Raw genomic sequence first — 17,900 nt, forward strand, 5'->3', positions numbered from 1 at the left:
GCTGCCAATAAAAAGCAAATGCTATTGATTTCTAATATCCTCAATTCTGGAACAGCACATGGGCACTCCCCAAAGTCCATAGGATTTGCATTCAATCCCTTCTGTGATAATCTCTCTACCTGGCACTTACCTGCATGCTAATGCAGACAAGGGTATGGAATCATGATCAGGATGCAGATTGCACGAGGTCAGAGGTCCAATTTCCTTCAATCATTTTGCTCAATTCCAGGTTCAAGCTGGATGCACAGCACCAAGTGTGGGCTCAAAAACAGGGCAACACACTGGCAGTGTAGGCTAGTGATAGGAGGAAGTACTGACTTAATCTCTCCTCCCAGTTTAGTGGCACTGACATTAGTCACAACACATGTACACCTTTGCCCTGGCAAATTAATTGTATACAGATGAGGACACCAATCTGGTATCTTTCTTGGTCCATACAGTTCAATTACGCATTGGAAAAACCTGCTGAGTCATTGGGAAAGTTGGAAAAGTAGATTTAATCAAGTGAGTTGATAGTTTGATAATTGTTAATATTGCATTTGCTATATACATGTTAAAACAAATCCGTGGCTCTCAACCTCAACTTCCTGGGTCAGTCACCAAGTAACACAAATATATTACAAGGAATGATTCCAAAATCTGCACATTATGCTGATTCTCAATTGTTTCATTCCTCTTCAATGCAACATGACAGATATCTTGTAAGATTGCCAAGTGAAAATAAATATCCTTTTTAGATTACAAAGGGAACAAAACCTTGAATTTTCTTTGCCTAATGGCACCTTTCTTTAGCCATTAAAAGATAACTAGATATTTCTGTACTGTCCAACAGGTTTGAATACTTGTTTTGAGAAAGGTAGCCCTCAATTTTCATGTATTCCCCTGAACTCAAGATTTCTTGAATAGGTGCAATCCTTCACTGACAGTTGAATCCATGACAATGTGCCATTTGCCATTTAAAAAAAAACTATTGGATGCAGTCCACAGGAATTCTTGCTATGATCTATTATGGCAGCCATTCACTGCTGATGTGCATTCTAAAGTGTTCAAGGTCTCCGAAAGGTTTCAAACTCCATTGGTAGTCCTCAAAATAGTTAGGATTGTTCATAAGGTACATTCTCTGTAAAGGTAACTTCAAGAGGTTCTTTTTTGGAGTTCCTCAGTCATATATGTAATGCGGTGTGTTCCATCTATTAAGGCCATTCATAGTTGATTGCTATAACACTGATCCTCCTAATTGATTTCAATATTTTTATTGTACATTGTTCACAATTGCAGAGTTGCTTTGGGAAGTGTTAACAATAGTCTAGAGAACATACACAAACTTCATCTGGTGGAATGGGGAGGAGGTAATGCACATTTGCAGTTTCAATGCTGAATACAATTTCCTTTCAAACATTTAATTTTCTTTACACTTTCGTGGGTGGTTAGCAGCTTTGGGCATTTCCATATTCTGTCATTTTATATAATAGAGCTTATATCCATCTTTGTTTTTCTTATAAAATCGAAGTTGACTTCTCAGGAGTATTTAAAACCAGTTTGCTTAATGACTTTTTTTCCCAACAAGATATAAAATTAAGTTCCCTGGAGCACAAAAGTGCTCTTTCACTTTTATCTATCTATCTTCTAGATACAGAACCTAGAGTTAGACAAGTCTTGCATCAAAGGTTGTGCTAGTCCAGAAGACTTGGTAACAACTTCAAATTGGTCATAAATTGCTGGAAACCACTCCTCAGGTTTGTTTTCCTGCAATACTCATGAATACCTCTTGCTTAGCTCAACTGTGAAACTCTCTGACCTGGAGCAATTGAGAAAGTACACGCTCATCAAGCTAGTCTTCTAGTAAACAAGCCAGCTGCATTGAAGTCTTTGCGGAGTTTGAAGCAAGCCTCATACTGCTTAAAGTCATGCAACATTGGAAGGAAGTACTACAAATACCAGGAAGTGACTGTTGTGGTTATTTGACATGTCTTAAGGCACAATTCACTATTGGCAGAAAGCCAGCTGCTGAATTTGTTTTACGGAGATATCAGCACCTGCCTTGTCCTGGTGACGACTTGTGTTTTGTTTGTAGCTGCGAAATCCAAACAGATAGGTGGTTACTGTGAATCTGTATAACTTGTCAAGCCTGTTAACAAAGCTTCAGCTCTGCTATGCACTCCAAGTAACAGCTTGATTCAGTAATTGGAAAAGAAATTTTTAAAAAATTAATAGCTACAGGAGTCATCCATAGACACAGGATTCAGAAAATAAAGACTAATCTTAGGTGAGGTTGACATTACAGTTATAAATTGAAATGACACCATGATTGAAGGTATAACTAAAGCATAAGAAAAATTCAACAGTGGCCTCCTATAAAAGGTATTCATAAGCCATGGTCAATGGATACTTAATTGATGAGATTCAACATTGAAGCCAGTGAACTGTTCACAAGGATGCTACTGCTAATGGCCTAGGATTGATCAATCCTTTTAAGTTGACATGGAAACAAAAAACAAGTCCTTTATCAACAAATAAATTCTTTTTAAAACCATGTTGACTGTGCCCCAATGGTTTAGGTAGAAAATTAAGACTCCAAAATTCCCACTTTATTATGCATTTTTGAAGGCGGAAGAAAAGTGAGAGGATTCAATTCATGATGTATGGTGGCGATGGATTAAGTTTCCCAGTAGTCTAAGAAGGCTCATCTTCTCTGGACAGTTTCTCCTTCCCTGCTCCTGACTCCACATCATTTAAAATTTTAAACATAGACTGAATCATTTTCAATACGCATCTCTTGCCATTAATCTATCCTGTTAAATTGTTCAGGAGTACAGGTTTTGAGAGAGAGAAACAGAAACCAGGAAACACCTAAGAAGCATTTATTTTTTATGCAACAAAAATTTAAATATGATCATGTGTACATCAAAATGTACACAATAACTACAATGAACAATGTCTGGAATCACAACATTGATGCAATTGTAACGAATTTCACTAAAATAAACAAAGATGAGCGTGAACTGGGAGACAAACTGGTGAAAAATAGTATTTAAAAAAAATTCAAACATATCAATAAAAACACTCAGTTAAATGCATTAACAATCTGAACTTTTTGAACTGTCTTCACAAGCTGCCAAAATCCAAATTTTTCTAAAACACTTCATTTTTTACATCATTGGTTACAGAGCCTGGTAACTTGAACATTTCATCATAAAACTGGTCTTTCAAAAGTACCTCAATTTACTTCAAGATTTGATACAAAAATCTGAAACTCAAAACGTTTCCATTTACCTTTCAGAGCAATATACTTTTATAAGAAAGTAGAACATAAAAGGCCTCTGATAAATTTTCATAAATTAAAACTACTAAAAGCAGGATTTAAAAGGTAATGTTAGGATAGAGGATTTTTTAAAAACATCCTGTTCTAATTTTTACTCTTTCCAATATTCAACATTAAAAGCTGCAATTCAAGAATAACCCATTAAGTAGAGTATTGAACATCCACATAAGGGTCCTTTGAACCCCAAATTCAAATACTAGCTTAAACAAACATTTGCACTTTGCTACGAAGGTTCAACTTCACAAGTTCTCAGCTGGGTTGTCAGATGGTAGAGTTTTATTGTAAACTCAACCATGTAGGGAAAGGGTAGATATAATTACAAATAGCCCAATCCCACCCTAGAAAGTGTGTTGCCTATTGGCCATTGGCAACTGTAGAGAACTCCATATTTTCAGATCATCCTCACTCTCCTGGGGAAATGAAGGTAAGCAGAAGAGAAAAAAAAAGAAAATACATTGGAGTGGAGGGGGAGAAAAGCACAAAAGGCAGCAATTCCATGATCATGCCATCATGAGACTTCAGTCTGTATTCACAAAAGACCCACATTTCCCTGTGCAAATTCCATTAACTGTTAATATATATTACACAAAAATATGATTTTTTTTGTAAATACAGACTCTGGCTAGTCTACAGATACACATAACTTGCTGCAATTTCTTATTGAGAAGGATAAACAATATGGACTCAGTGCAAAAATTTCAAAGAACAGTGTCAAAAATATCCCCAACGTCTAACAGCAGACTTTAGTAATCACTTTTTTTTGTAAGTCTTTACGACATGTATGGCAGTAGATCCAAATATTATAAGTGTATATCCAACTGCTCTTTTAAGCAATAGTTTCATTCTTCCACACTCACCAAAATGAAATTCTGTTCAATATGGGACTATTTAAAATAATACAAATGCTTCTGCCTGAAAAAATTGATAGTAACGCATGACGATAATGCACCACTAATGGCTTCACAAATCAGTGTAATAACTTACTTTGGAAGGTAAACTGCTGCAGTCAAATTACTGATGCATAATTAAAATGGTTAAATAAGACATCTTGTAACAAAATCCTGATGTAGCAATTATTTTTATGAGTGTTGATAATAGTTAAGTAATCTTAACATATAAAAATGCTTCATAAAAATAATCCCAGGGAATTACAATGCTGCCGTTCCAACATTGCAAAGTTAAATGTTCAATTAGATTTAAATGAAGGAGTTCAATAATATCTTAACTAAAACTCTGATGCAGTGCTGTCCTGATGTTTTGAGGGTGAGGAGTTGTGTAAACTAATTTAAGGTTTTGTATAGTATCTCAAATCCTTTTATGTGGTACATTTCCCTCAGTGGCAAGGAATACTTCTTTTCTACAGCCTTTGTCTCCTTCCCTTTGGCATGGACTTTCTTCTTACCTACACAAAACAAATTATGAAAAGTTGAAGAAAGCAAAACAAAGAAATTGTCGTACTGAACAGGCACACATTATATATGTATGTATATTGTGATTGCTTTGTGAATTGGTATTTTCTGTGAGATCAAATGCAAAAGAGTGCTTACAATTTTGTGGAAGTAACAACTTGTAGTTTTTTTTTAATATCCAAGAACGTACCACACAGGAGAACAAATACAGATGCTTTATGGAAGTTTTAGGAGGTGAAGAAGTTTGATTTCGAAGCTTTGAGTTGAGTTAAGGAATTGATTTGGAGAAATCTTTTAAAGATGGGTTCAGAACAAGAAGGGTTTACAGAGGGAGTTTCAGAGAACAGGGTTGAGATCGCAGATAGTTCTGCTGCTAAAGATGAAAGTTTGTGTGAGGGACAAAGCAGAGGGCTAGAATTAGAAAAGCAAGGGGAAAAGAAGGAATGTAAAGCAGCAAAAGTTACCGTGAAGGTTTGGAAAGATGGAAGGATGAGGAATTTAAATTCAATGATAAATTAGTGGACGTCATTCTAAATAATCGAGCTTTGACAGACAACTTGTCAAAGAGATTGGTAGGAGCAGTCTTTTCTAGAAATACTTAGTTTCAGCAGCAACTAGGATGGCAAGAGGAAATGTTGCATATTTAGAATGCTGTCTTGTTAAAAGGGTATGAAGCTCAATTTTGATAAGGTAGTTTCATTTATAGGAGTAAGTTATTTTTAACCCTTTCCTGTAAGAATCTCAGAACTACAGATTTTTTTGACACATATTGAGTGAATTTCGTGCCCATGGTAAAGAATGTCAACACTGGAATTTGGGAGACTTAGCACGATCTTACTTTGTGTCAGCATCAAACATTCGAATAAAGCATTGTACACAAGCTGTAATGCAAATATTCCACATTAGCAACTATATTGAATCCTCACAGTCAAAGGAAATCTGTAATGTTAGTCTATGCATATTTGCACCAAAGCTCAGCATATACCTTATTATGTGACACAATCAATCGTGAAGTCCTCACTGGGGAAACAACCCTAGCTAAGAAAATTCTCTAATAATAGAATATATATGCTTTTACTTAATTCTACAAGAGGGAAAGATGAAATTCACAAGTTTTTATTCTCAATAGTTTTATCTTTAGTCGTCCAAGGGAGGAAATAACTGAATAAACTGAAGAGGCAGAACAAAGGGTATGCTTAATAGATTTTGTCAATTTGGTTCATGTGTACTTGGCTGATTACACTTTTTCTTGCTGAGATTATTACGATCAAGATGTCAGTTTATAAAACTAAACGCCGAGGATTCAGAAGCAGAGGCAATAAAAGTGCACATGGACAATTCTTGGAAAAACTTTTTAATTTAGAAAATAGTGGAAGTTATATGTCTTTAGAAGATTCAAAATTGTCATCATATGATATCAGATTTCAAAGAACATCCACAGATAGTCCGATGCTGAAACTGTCAGCATCCCATACAACTCTGTTTTTATCTTCATATGAAATATTTTAAAGGGATCCAAAACAGATTTCTTAACATCTAAACCTGGATTTTCTACACCAGCTTCAAATGATTTGCTATAACACAAAAACTGTCCTTCACTTCACAAATCAATGTGAAATACTGAAGAGTATTAAGAAGTTGTCAGCAAGAACTGAACAACCATCAGAGGCCGACTGCCTTGGAAATCTCAAAAGCTTCAAGGCTGACCAGAAGATTATCCATTACAAAGTAAGTCATATTGAAACAAAAAAAAACAATCTGAGAAAGAACATACCCTAAACTAAAATTAAGGAAGCCATCACCTTGATTATTCATCTTTTCCTGTCTTTTCTTGTAAAAAAGGCCGATTTGTACTTTGATGAACATTCCAAAGATGCATCTGAAACTCAGTGTGAGGGAACCCCAAGGATTTTTTTCTACCACTTTATGCAAATATAAATTTGAAGTTTCTAGTTCTCTCCAGGCAAACCAGCTGGAAGGTCGAAGACCACTCTCCCATTGTGAAAGAAAGCAGAAAATTCGGGAAATACTTAGCAGGTCTAGGAGCATCCATGGACAGAGAAAAAATGTTACAGGTTTAGGTCAGTCACCTTTCACTTGCCCAGATGGTAGGTTATTGACCTCAAAAATTAACTTTGTTTCTCTCACAGCAGTTTTGTCTGACCTGCTAAGGATTTCTAGCACTTTGTTTTTACCTTTACTTCAGATTTCCAACATTTACACCATTTCACTTGTCTTCCAATTCTGAACTTCTCTTCAAGGACTTTTTTGTGACACTAATCATATGGGAGGTCTTGGAGACACACAAAAACATAGACCTTTAGCCCACCAGGTCTGTGCCAACCATGATGCCATTCTAATCTAATCACAACTGCCTGCATATGGTCCATATCCCTCTATTCCCTGCCTGGGGATTTTTGTGTCAAAGTGCTTCTTAAAAACTGCTACCATCTCCACTTCTATCACCTCCGCTGGCAGGGCATTCCAGGCACTTATCACCCTCTGTGTGAAAAAAATTTCTTTGCACATCTCCTTCAAATTTCTTCGCTCACACCTTAAACTTAAGCCTCCTAATATCTGATGTTTCCACCCTATCCATGTTTCTCATAATTTAATATACTTCCATAAGTTCACTCCTCAGACTCTGATGCTCTAGCAAAAACAATTCAAGTTTGTCCAGCCTCCTTATCACTAACACACTCCAATCCAGGCAACATTCTGGTAAACCTCTTTTGCACTTACTCCAAAGTCTCCATACCCTTCCTGTTGTGTGGTGACCTGAACCGCATACAATACTCCAAATGTGGCCCAACTAAAGTTTTAATTAGCTGCAATATGACTTGCCAACTTCTTTACTCAGTCCCCTGACGGACGAAAGCAAGCATGCCATTCGCCTTCTTTAACCACCTTATTCACTTGTATGGCCACTTTCAGGGAGTTATGGAGTTGCACCTCAAGATCCCTCTGTTTTCAATGCTCCAAAGGATCCGGCCATTTACTGGATACTTTCCTCTTGCATTTGACCTCCCAAAATGTACCACCTCACTCATCCAAGTTAAACTCCATTAGCCATTTCTATGCCCAAATTGTCTATATCCTCCTGTAACCATCGATAATCTTCCTCATTAACAACAACAACTCCAATTTTTGTGTCATCTGCAAACTTACTAATCAGATTACCTGCATTTTCATTCAAATCATTTATATATAGTACAAACAATAGAGATCCCACCACTGGTCCCAGACCTCCAGTCAGAAAAACACTCCCCACAACTACCCTGATTTCTATGACCAAGCTAGTTTTGTATCCAACTTGCCAACTCACCACAGATGGCACACAGTAACTTTAAAAAAAAACAAAGTAAAATCAAACATCTCAGTTTCTTGCAACAGACCTGTAGAATTTGAATTATTTTAACTTGCATTATGTTATGGTATGGGTTATTGATGGAGTCTCTAGTGTGTGAAATTTGCACCTTCGTCAATCATGAGTTTGTTAACAAAAGTGATTTTGGCTGCATTGAGTCTTGGCTATTTCACAGAGTTAGAAACTTATTTTGGACCTGGACGTCTCCAGATGAGGAAGATGTAAGAGAGCTGATTTTCAATAGTGTTCTGAGCCTAAAACAGTTCATTTAAGGTCTTCCACCTAACCCTAGTTAGGCTAGTCTTAATGTTTTCATGTTGTCTCTTTCAATAAGATTTTACAATTGGTCTTTAATACTACTGCACCTTAAGGAAGCCTCTCTCTGCTAGCTTTGTGTTATCAACCTCATTCTGGCTGCTCTCACAGGATTTAAACAAATCCAGTTCCTCAGCTGAACTTTCTGGAGTAGACTCTAGATCCATCACTGAATATCCATCACTGTCCAAAACCTGGATTCTGAAAAATAAATAGGGCTCAAAGTCAGTAGCAGGAAATTCTATTTCATTCCCTTAAACTGACGTGTTATGTTTATTTAGTTATTAACTTGTTAAAGCTGGCAGAGAGGACAAAAGCAAATTTTGAAAGTAAAAAACCAGACAAAGAGAAATAAACATTCATCAAAAGCTCCCCTCCCAACAAAAACTACCTTTGTAGATCCATTTGTCTCTGTGCTGATGTTCGCTTGACGTTTGTCTCTTGCTGTTTTGGTACTTTAACATTTGTCGTTTCTGGTTCTGCAGGACTCTCCTGACTGGCTGCAACTCGCTTCCTGCCTCTTCCTGCAGCTTTGTTTGGGTCTGAGTTCTTTGCAGTATTACTTTCAGATACAGCTTTGGGAGGACGGCCTCGTCTGGCTTTGGGTGGAACCGGTGCTGCTGACTCTTCAGATTTTCTCTCTTCTGTTATCTGCTGAATATTCTCGGAACCAGCTGGCGCTGTCCTTTTTTTTCCACGTTCTGTACTGGTCTGTGGTGGTAAAGACTGTTCAGAGGACATCTCCTATTATAAGGAGGACAGAATGTACACAGAGCAATGCGTAATACTGCAGTAGATAATTACAGAAGCTATTGCTCATGATTCTATTTTGAAGAAGTTTTGTTTTAGTTTATAAAACCCATTGATTAAAAATAACATTCGAATGGTGGAATGCAATGTGTCAGCTGTCCATGTTTAAAGGACATCTTACCATAAGGCACAAAATTGATAATGCATAGCTTGTCTCTAAGATTTTATAATAAAGTTGAGGAAAGGATGAAATGTTTTCAATCCAATTTGACCAGAACCATATATTTTGCAATTAAATAAAGTATATTGATATGATTTATTCAAAGGATTGGCAAACATGACAATATCTGAGAAAGGGCGCAAGGATATGTACTTGTAACTGAAGGTCTACCAGTTTAACATCAACAGTAGATTTTGGTGATTGAGAGTTTAGAAACAATAATTTGAGAGGAAAAAAGTTAAGAAGGACCCGGAGAGTTAAACTAATTAAAAGATAGGTAGTACAGATTTGGAATAGGCAGATCATGCCTGACTAATAAGTGAAGATTTTATGAAGTGACAGGGAAGGCAGATGAATGGAAAACAATAGCTGGTGCCTACAGGGATTATACAAAAGTGTCTAACAAAAGTACTAAATAAAAAGCTGGTTAGCAGAATTCAGGCTGCTGGAATTGTAGTGTTAGCTTTCATAAAAAATGGTCTATGGACAGAAAACAGTATGTTTTTCAGACTGAGGATGGCTACAGTGATATTCTCCATAGTTCAGTACTAGGACAACTTTTCTTTGGTGTATATAAAATGATTTAAGATTAGGAATACAGAAACATTTTTTCTACAATACCAAACTTGGGTATCTGGCAAACAGAGCATGATACAGAGAAGCGAGAGATGTTGCATTTTGGTATAAGAAACCAGGAAATGCAATACACCATTAATAACATAGTTTAAAGAATGTTTAGGGACAGAGATACCTGGAGATTCATGTGTATTAATCTGTGAGAATATTGAGAACAGTAAACAAAGCATGTGGGATTGTGTTTATAGAAGTAAGTATTGAGTACAAAAGGAGAGGAGTTATGAGGAACGCTTACAAAAGTCCAGTTAGGACACAATTGAAGTTCTGCTATTATGCGTGTTTTATTAATGCGAATTCTCTGTAATGCAATTGATGAATTGGGGGCACAAACTTTTAAAACGTGTGTTGGCTGTAATGCAATTACATTGCCAGCACTTTAAGTGTAGTTTTTAAAGTGTGATTTTTCTATAAAGTGAGGTTGCAAAAGAACAAAAACATCACGCTATTGAAAAACTAGCTGTACTGCATCCAGTTTTGGACATCGCACTTTAGGAAGAATGTGAGGATGCATAAGAGGGTGCGCACAGGTGGTTTAGCAAAATTATTCTATGGAATTTTAGTTACAAGATAATATTTGAGAAGCTGGGTTGGTCCATTATGGAGCAAGAGTAGAGATTTGAAAAGATATACAAAGTAGGAAAAGTAGATAAAGAAAAGAGTTTGAGGATCAGGGAGCACAGATTTAAGGTTCTGGGCCAGAGATGCAGGACACCTTTGGGGAAGCAGCTTTTGTAAAAAATATATGCAAGTGGCAAATACCTGTAAATTACTGCTTATGAGGATAATGGGAGCAAATAATGAAAATAACAGATGATTTCATAGAGTCATAGAGCACGGAAACAGACCCTTTAGTCCAACTTGTCCATGCCGATCAGATATTCCAACCTAATCCCATTTGCCAGCATTTGGCCCACATCCCTCCAAACCCTTCCTATTCATATACCCCTCCAGATGCCTTTCAAATGTTGCAATTGTACCAGCCTCCACCACTTCCTCTGGCAGATCATTCCATATATGCACCATCCTCTGCGTGAAAGCGTTGCCCCTTACGTCCCTTTTATATCCTTCCCCTCTCACCCCAAACCTATGCCCTCTAGTTCTGGTCTCTCCCATCTGAGGGAAAAGACTTTGTCTCTTTATCCTATCCATACCCCTTGTGATTTTATAAACCTCTACAACGTCACCCCTCAGCCTCCGACGCTCCAGGGAAAACAGCTCCAGTCTGTTCAGCCTCTCCCTATAGCTCAAATCCTCCAACATCCTTGTAAATCTTTTCTGAACCCTTTCAAGTTTCACAACATCTTTTCGATAGGAAGGAGACCAGAATTGCACACAATATTCCAAAAGTGGCCTAACCAACATCCTGTACAGTGCAACATGACCTCCCAACTCCTATAATCAATGCTCTGATCAATAAAGGAAAGCACACCAAACACCGTCTTCACTATCCTATCTACCTGCGACTCCACTTTCAAGGAGCTATGAACCTACACTCCGAGGTCTCTTTGTTCAGCAACAATCCCTCGGAGCGTATCATTTTGCTTTCCCAAAATGCAGCACCTTGCATTTATCTATATTAAACTACATCTGCCACTCCTCAGCCCATTGGCCCATCTCATCAAGATCTCATTGTAATTTGAGGTAACCTCCTTCGCTGTCTACTACATCTCCAATTTTGGTGTTAGCTGCAAACTTACCAACTATACCTCCTATGTTCATATCCAAATCGATTATATAAATGATAAAAAATAGTGGACCCAGCACCAATCCTTTTGGCACTCCACTGGTCACAGGCCTCTAGTCTGAAAAGCAACCCTCCACCACCACCCTCTGTTAAGCCAGTTTTGTATCAAAATGGCTAGTTCTCCCTGTATTCCATGAGATCTAACCTTGCTAACCAGCCTCTTATGAGGAACCTTGTCAAACGCCTTACTGAAGTCCATTTCAATCAAAAACAAACTGGATAGGCAGTTGAGGGAAATAAATTTGCAACACTATTGGGACAGAGTAGTTGAGTGGGACCAACTGGAGTCCTTTAGAGAGTAACATGTAGTTGACAGACTACATAGCTGTTCAGTGTCATAATGGCTGTATAACAATAAGTGACTCTCAATAAGTGACCATACATTTTCCTTCTTGTGAATTTTTGTACATTAGAAATCACAATTGGCCATAAATGCTCATCTTTCTCTTCCAAAAGAAAGACATGGATACAAAGCATATGGATTTGATAAGGGGCAGATAGTGAAAAGTGCGTTTCATATCAAATTTATTTCCCATCCTTCCTTCTAAGGTCAGGAAAAAAACAAGACTGCTGTGGTGACTTTTAAGGGTCCAAGATCCAAACAGACCAAGCGTACTGCACCTTGTTTCTGACTGGCTCATCCTTCTTCTCCGTTTTAGCTGGTACAACCGTAAGTAATATGACTGGGTTTTCCTCATTCTCACTAACTTCTGTTTCTGGAACTTCCGAATTCTGCTCCCTGCGATGAATTAAATAAAGATGCAAATAATCTTTCCAAAATCAGAAGCACCATAGCAGAATTAGTTAATTCAAATAGTTACACTACAAATGTCACTATAATTGTACTTTGAATTTGGCATTAGGAATGTCAAAATATTGCTTAAAATTGATTTAACTGCCCATGCAGCTGTTTCAAACATTGGTTAGACAAGTAAGTTAGCAAAAAAGACAACACATCTGGAGAATGTACAGACAACAGGATTTACATATATGATTTGAATGGGTTTAACTGTGTGCAAATACTAGAAGAGCAGGAACAGCATCTCAGCTACTAACATCATAATATTCAGAGGGAGAACATAAATAACATCCAGATTTTAAGCTGATCTTACAAAAATATCCTAACTATAAATTCAGGTACTCTGATAGGCATTTCAAAACAATCCTCTTTTCAATAAGCATTATTCATATTTCAAAAATAATATAAAGGTGGATTTATTTCATCCAAGGTAAGTTTTGTACCATTTAGTTTGATTTTACAGTATTTTCTCCAATTATATCTTATGCTATCATATTTAGGATCGCCAAAATACTATTATTCAACATTGTTCTACTGCAATAGAATTTTATTATTCATATTACCTATAACATATATACAAGTTATATTAATTATTTTATAAATGTGAAGACTCTATGGCAGTTTCAACTTTTTTTAAAAAACAGCAAGTTTGCCTAATTCAATTTTCAGTCAATTCAGTAAAAAGTTTGAGTGTGGCAGAGATTTGATTGAATGCAACAACAGAAGACTATAATGCGTTGAAATACTGTATACTAGAAAGTGTTTTGAATTGTGTATATGCAAGGCAGTATATGGTGTAACGGGCAATTAACACAATCAACTAATTAAAAAAACAAATTCACAAGGGACTCCACAGCACTGAAGATGTCACCTGGAAAGAGGACAAAACGTCTGCAAACCAAATTCCCAGCTCAGCACACATGCCCACAACAATTGCAACCAGCACCCAAGCTAAAAATCTTTACACGTACCTTGAACAACTAGTAATACACTAAGGTTTTTCCTTATGTTTAAACAATGTGAATACACTAGATACCGTCTTTCAGGTCAAATGGAGAATTTCATATTGGTCACTCCATATGCAGAGCAAAAAGTAAGCTTCAGAAAGCAGTGATGCTCAACACAAAAACATGCAGAATTGAGATCTACAGCAAATAGCTGGTTTTCCAGCCAAACTATTTCTATATGGTATATCTCTCCACTGGCAGAAAGGCAAAATAAATGGCTTTTTACTTAAATATGCATAATATTCAAAACAACTGAATAACTGAACAGCACAAACATAGGCTAATGAGTATGATCTTATAGCTGTGACGAGACATTACAAGATCAGAGCTAGGAACTAAATATTAGTGATGTACGACTTTTGAAAAGACAGTCAGGAAGGGAAGGTACGGGAAGCAGTGCAACTTTAACAGTACTAATATGATAGCATGATCGAGGATCAAATGATATAGAATATTGATGGATGGAGACAACGAATAACAAGGGAAAGATGACCCTGTTCAGCATAATTTATAGGCTTCTAACAATAACTGTCTGTAGGACAGAATAAATCAGGAGGAAGTGAATATACAATAGTGAGATTTGCAGATAACTCAAATCAGTGGAAAGCAAAGTAATGAGAAGGAACTACAGTGAGATATAGACAGATTAAGTGAGTATGCAAAATTTATCAGAAGGAATGTGTGGAAATGAGAGGTATTGCATTTTGGCAGGAAGAACAAAAGAGCTGAACATTATTTAAATAGGGAAAGACAGCAAGCTGCAGCACAGAGGATTTTGGAGGTCCTCAACATAAATCAAAAAAGCTAACATCCGTGCTCAGCAGGCTATAGGGAAGGCAAATGGACTGCTGACCTTTATTTCAAAAGGATTAGGAAGTTTTACTAAACTGTACAAAATATTAATAAGACGACATCTGGAATATTGTGAACAGTTTTGGTTCCTTTACCTAAGGGCATACTGCCATTGAAGACAGTCCAGAAAAAGTTCACTAGGTTAATCCCAGGTAAGGAGACATTTTCTTTGAGGACAGATTGAGTAATTTGGTCATGTATGCATTGCGGTTTAGGAGAATGTTAAAAGACCTGATTGAAGTATATGATTCTTAGAGGCCTTCACACAGTCGATAAAGGGAGGATGTTTTACCCTTAGAGAGTCTGTCGTACCAGAGAGGCCACACATTTAAGACCATGATGGGGAAGAATTTCATCTCTCAGGGGATTTTGGGAATCTTTACCACAGAGGGCTGTTAAGTCTAGGTTATTAAGTACATCAAGGTTGAGATAGCCAGATTTTTAATTAGTAAGGGAATCAAGGGTTATGAGGAAACAGCAAAAAAGTGGAGTTGAGGATTATAAAATCAGTCAATTTTTCACCAAATGGCAGATCATAACTTTAAAAAAATATTCATTGTGGGATGTAGGTGTCATTGACTGGGTTATCAATTTTTTCCATTTGTGGGACTTGGATGCTGCTGACTTGACCAGCATTTACTGCCCATCGTAGTGGCATTTGGTGGGAGACTGCTGCAATCCACATGCAATAGGTAGACACAACACAGTTAGGGTCAAAAGTTCAGGATATGACTCAGCAGCAGTGAAGGAACGGCAATTTATTTCCAAGTCAGGAAGCTGAATAGCTTGGAGGGGAGCTTGCAGTTCTTGGTGCTGTCACATATTTGCTGTCCTTGTCTTCTGGATGGAAGTGGTTATGGGTTTAGAAGGTGCTGTATAAGAATATTGGTGAATTTCAGCAGTGCATCTTATTGATAGTACACTGTTGCTACTAAGCTTGAGGGATGGAGGTTGTGGACATTTGTGGATGTGGTGCCAATCAAGGGAGCTGCTTTGTCCTCAATAATATAAAGCTTCTCGAGTGTTGTTGGAGCTGCAGTCAAGTAGGGACTTTTTCATTGGACTTCTGACTTGTGTTTTGGAGGTTTGTGGGAGTCAGGTGATGAGTTCCTTGCTGCAGTATTCTGAGCCTCTGACCTACTCTTGTAGTTGAGTTTCTGGTCAATGGTAACTCCCATGCTGTTGACAGTGGGGGATTCATTGATAGTAACACCATTATGTGTCAAGGGGCTTTGCTAGATTGTCTTTTATTATAGATGGTCATTGGCTGGTAAGTGTGTGGTGCAAATGCTACTTGCGCTCAAACCCTAATATTGTCCAGGTCTTTTTGCATTTCAACAGTAACTAAGTCATCATGATTGGTTATGAAAATTGTGCAATCATCAAACATTCTCACCTCTAATCAATTGATGGAGGAAAGGTCATTGGATAAAGCAGCTGAAGATGGTTGGACCAGGACTTGATGGGCCCAAATGCCTACTTTGCTCCTACATCTCATGGTCATAAATGTGGGAGGGTGAACATTTGCTGGAAGTCCACGAAAACACCTACATAATTTCAGATTCTTTCTTGAACTTCCATTTTGAAATGATGAGTATGCATAATATGGCTTTGAAGCTTCCTTAGATAAAGCATCCTAAAATTTAAGTTTTGTATCTTTGTACTGAATAATTCCATCACAGAAAATAGTTTCTCCCCATCTCTCTCAACCAATTATTCTGTCACCTTAAGCAATTCAGTTAGATCACACCTTAACTGTCCATATTCAGGAGACCCAAGCCTCATCTATTCAACCTGCCCTCATAATAAATCTGGTATTGTTTTGATGAACTTACTCCAGGCTTATGCTATGGCATCCAAAACTGAACACAGTACATAAAGTAGGTTTAACGGTACCATTGGCCTTCATTCCTGTTCTCCAAGACTCTTGCAATAAAGAAGTTATGTGATAACTATACTGGGCTTTGTTGGGACCCAATTCAGAATACTATGCCAGTGCTTGCCTCCAATGAAGATAGATATACGTCTATTGGAGGCAGGTCAGAGATGGTTAATAAATTGTCCCTAGAATGAGGGCATTGTCCTGTGGAAGGCTGTTTAAAATGTGCCTTTATGCCCTGGAATTTAGAGAAAAGAAATATTATTCAATTGAAACATAGAAGCTTCTGAAGGAGTTTTATAAGATAGATAGTAAGAGATTGTTTCCAATGGCTGGGGAATTTTTAAAAAATCACTCACAGGATGTTGGCATCTCTGGCTAAGCCAGCATTTATTGCCCAGAGGGCAGTTAAGAATCAACCACATTGTCAATGTTCTGGAGACACATGTAGGCCTGACCAGGTACAGATGATAGATTTCCTCCCCAAAAGGACATTAATGAACCAAATGGGTTTTTCTGACAATCAACAATGACTTCATGGTCATCATTACACTCTTACTTCTAGACACTCCATTAAATGCAAATTTCACCATCTGCCATGGCATGCTCTGAACCTGGGTCTGCAGAACATTAGGCGAGTTCTTGGATTCGTCTTAGCGATAATACCACTAGGCCACTACCTCCCTCGTCTAAAGTATAGGACCACAATTTCAGGATAAGGGTAAAGATGATCATTACTCCAAAGAAAGGGCTGTGAATCTTTTGAATTCTCAGAGAATAGTGGACATTCTATCACTGAATACATTTAAGACTGAAAGAGAGAGATATTTGATGTCTCAAGGATAAGGTAAATGGACAGGAAAGTGGCAAAGAAGTTCAAGATTAGCCATAATCAGTCCTGCTCCTAGTTCTTATCTTAAGGTACTTTATCAACAGCATTTCTTTTAGCATGTTATCAAAAACAGGGTGAAGCTGGCACAATATTCAGCACTATTTGTCCTTCCTTAGATACTGAAGCAGTCCATGTTCATATTCAGCAAGATTTGCACAATATCAAAGCTTTGCAGATATGTAATACCAGCGTTACTTGCCATTGATCAGCCAGTGCAATAACCATCTGCAACAAGAAAGAACTTCTTGATATTCAGCAGCAACGCTACGGTTGAACCTCCCCACCATCAACATTCTAGACATTACCATTGGCCAGAAGCTTAACTGGTCTTGCCATTTAAATACCGTAACTCTATCAAGTCAGAGGCTTGGAATCATCCAGCAAATAACTCAGCATCTAGCTCCCAAAATCTACGCTCCATCTCCAGGACACAATTCAAGATGGACTTTCTCCATTTGCCTGGCTGAGTGCAGGTCCGACAATGTTCAAGGAGCTCATGCAAGACAAAACAGCGCACCTGATTGGCACCCCTATCCACAACTAGTGTTCACTGGCACCAATTTATACCATTTACATGATGTGCTTCAGGAACTCACTAAGGTTCATTCAACAGCATCTTCCAAACAGGTGACCCGCTCCACCTGGAAGGGCAAGGGCAACAGATGCATGGAAATATCACCATCTGCAGGTTCCTCTGCAAAACTGTAC

General features: G+C 37.6%; 1 protein-coding gene across 7 annotated transcripts in view; it reads right to left on the reverse strand.

Annotated features, from left to right (window-relative positions):
* Window positions 1-478: 478 nt before the first annotated feature.
* pds5a (PDS5 cohesin associated factor A) overlaps window positions 479-17,900 on the reverse strand; it is a 224,731-nt gene continuing 207,309 nt past the window's right edge. For 3 of the 7 annotated variants that reach the window (XM_072567817.1, XM_072567818.1, XM_072567816.1), the window contains exons 31-34: window positions 12,385-12,502; window positions 8,805-9,157; window positions 8,464-8,614; window positions 2,846-4,724 (exon numbers count right to left, since the gene is read on the reverse strand). In XM_072567817.1, the coding sequence (XP_072423918.1) occupies window positions 4,680-4,724; window positions 8,464-8,614; window positions 8,805-9,157; window positions 12,385-12,502 (667 nt within the window). In that variant the 3' untranslated portion in view covers window positions 2,846-4,679. Of the gene's footprint in view, window positions 2,075-2,845; window positions 4,725-8,463; window positions 8,615-8,804; window positions 9,158-12,384; window positions 12,503-17,900 lie in introns of those variants that run through there. The other 4 variants (XM_072567820.1, XM_072567819.1, XM_072567821.1 and 1 more) reach the window with 4 other exon arrangements.

Source organism: Chiloscyllium punctatum, chromosome 1 (assembly GCF_047496795.1).
Source record: "Chiloscyllium punctatum isolate Juve2018m chromosome 1, sChiPun1.3, whole genome shotgun sequence".
Lineage (NCBI taxonomy): Eukaryota > Metazoa > Chordata > Chondrichthyes > Orectolobiformes > Hemiscylliidae > Chiloscyllium > Chiloscyllium punctatum.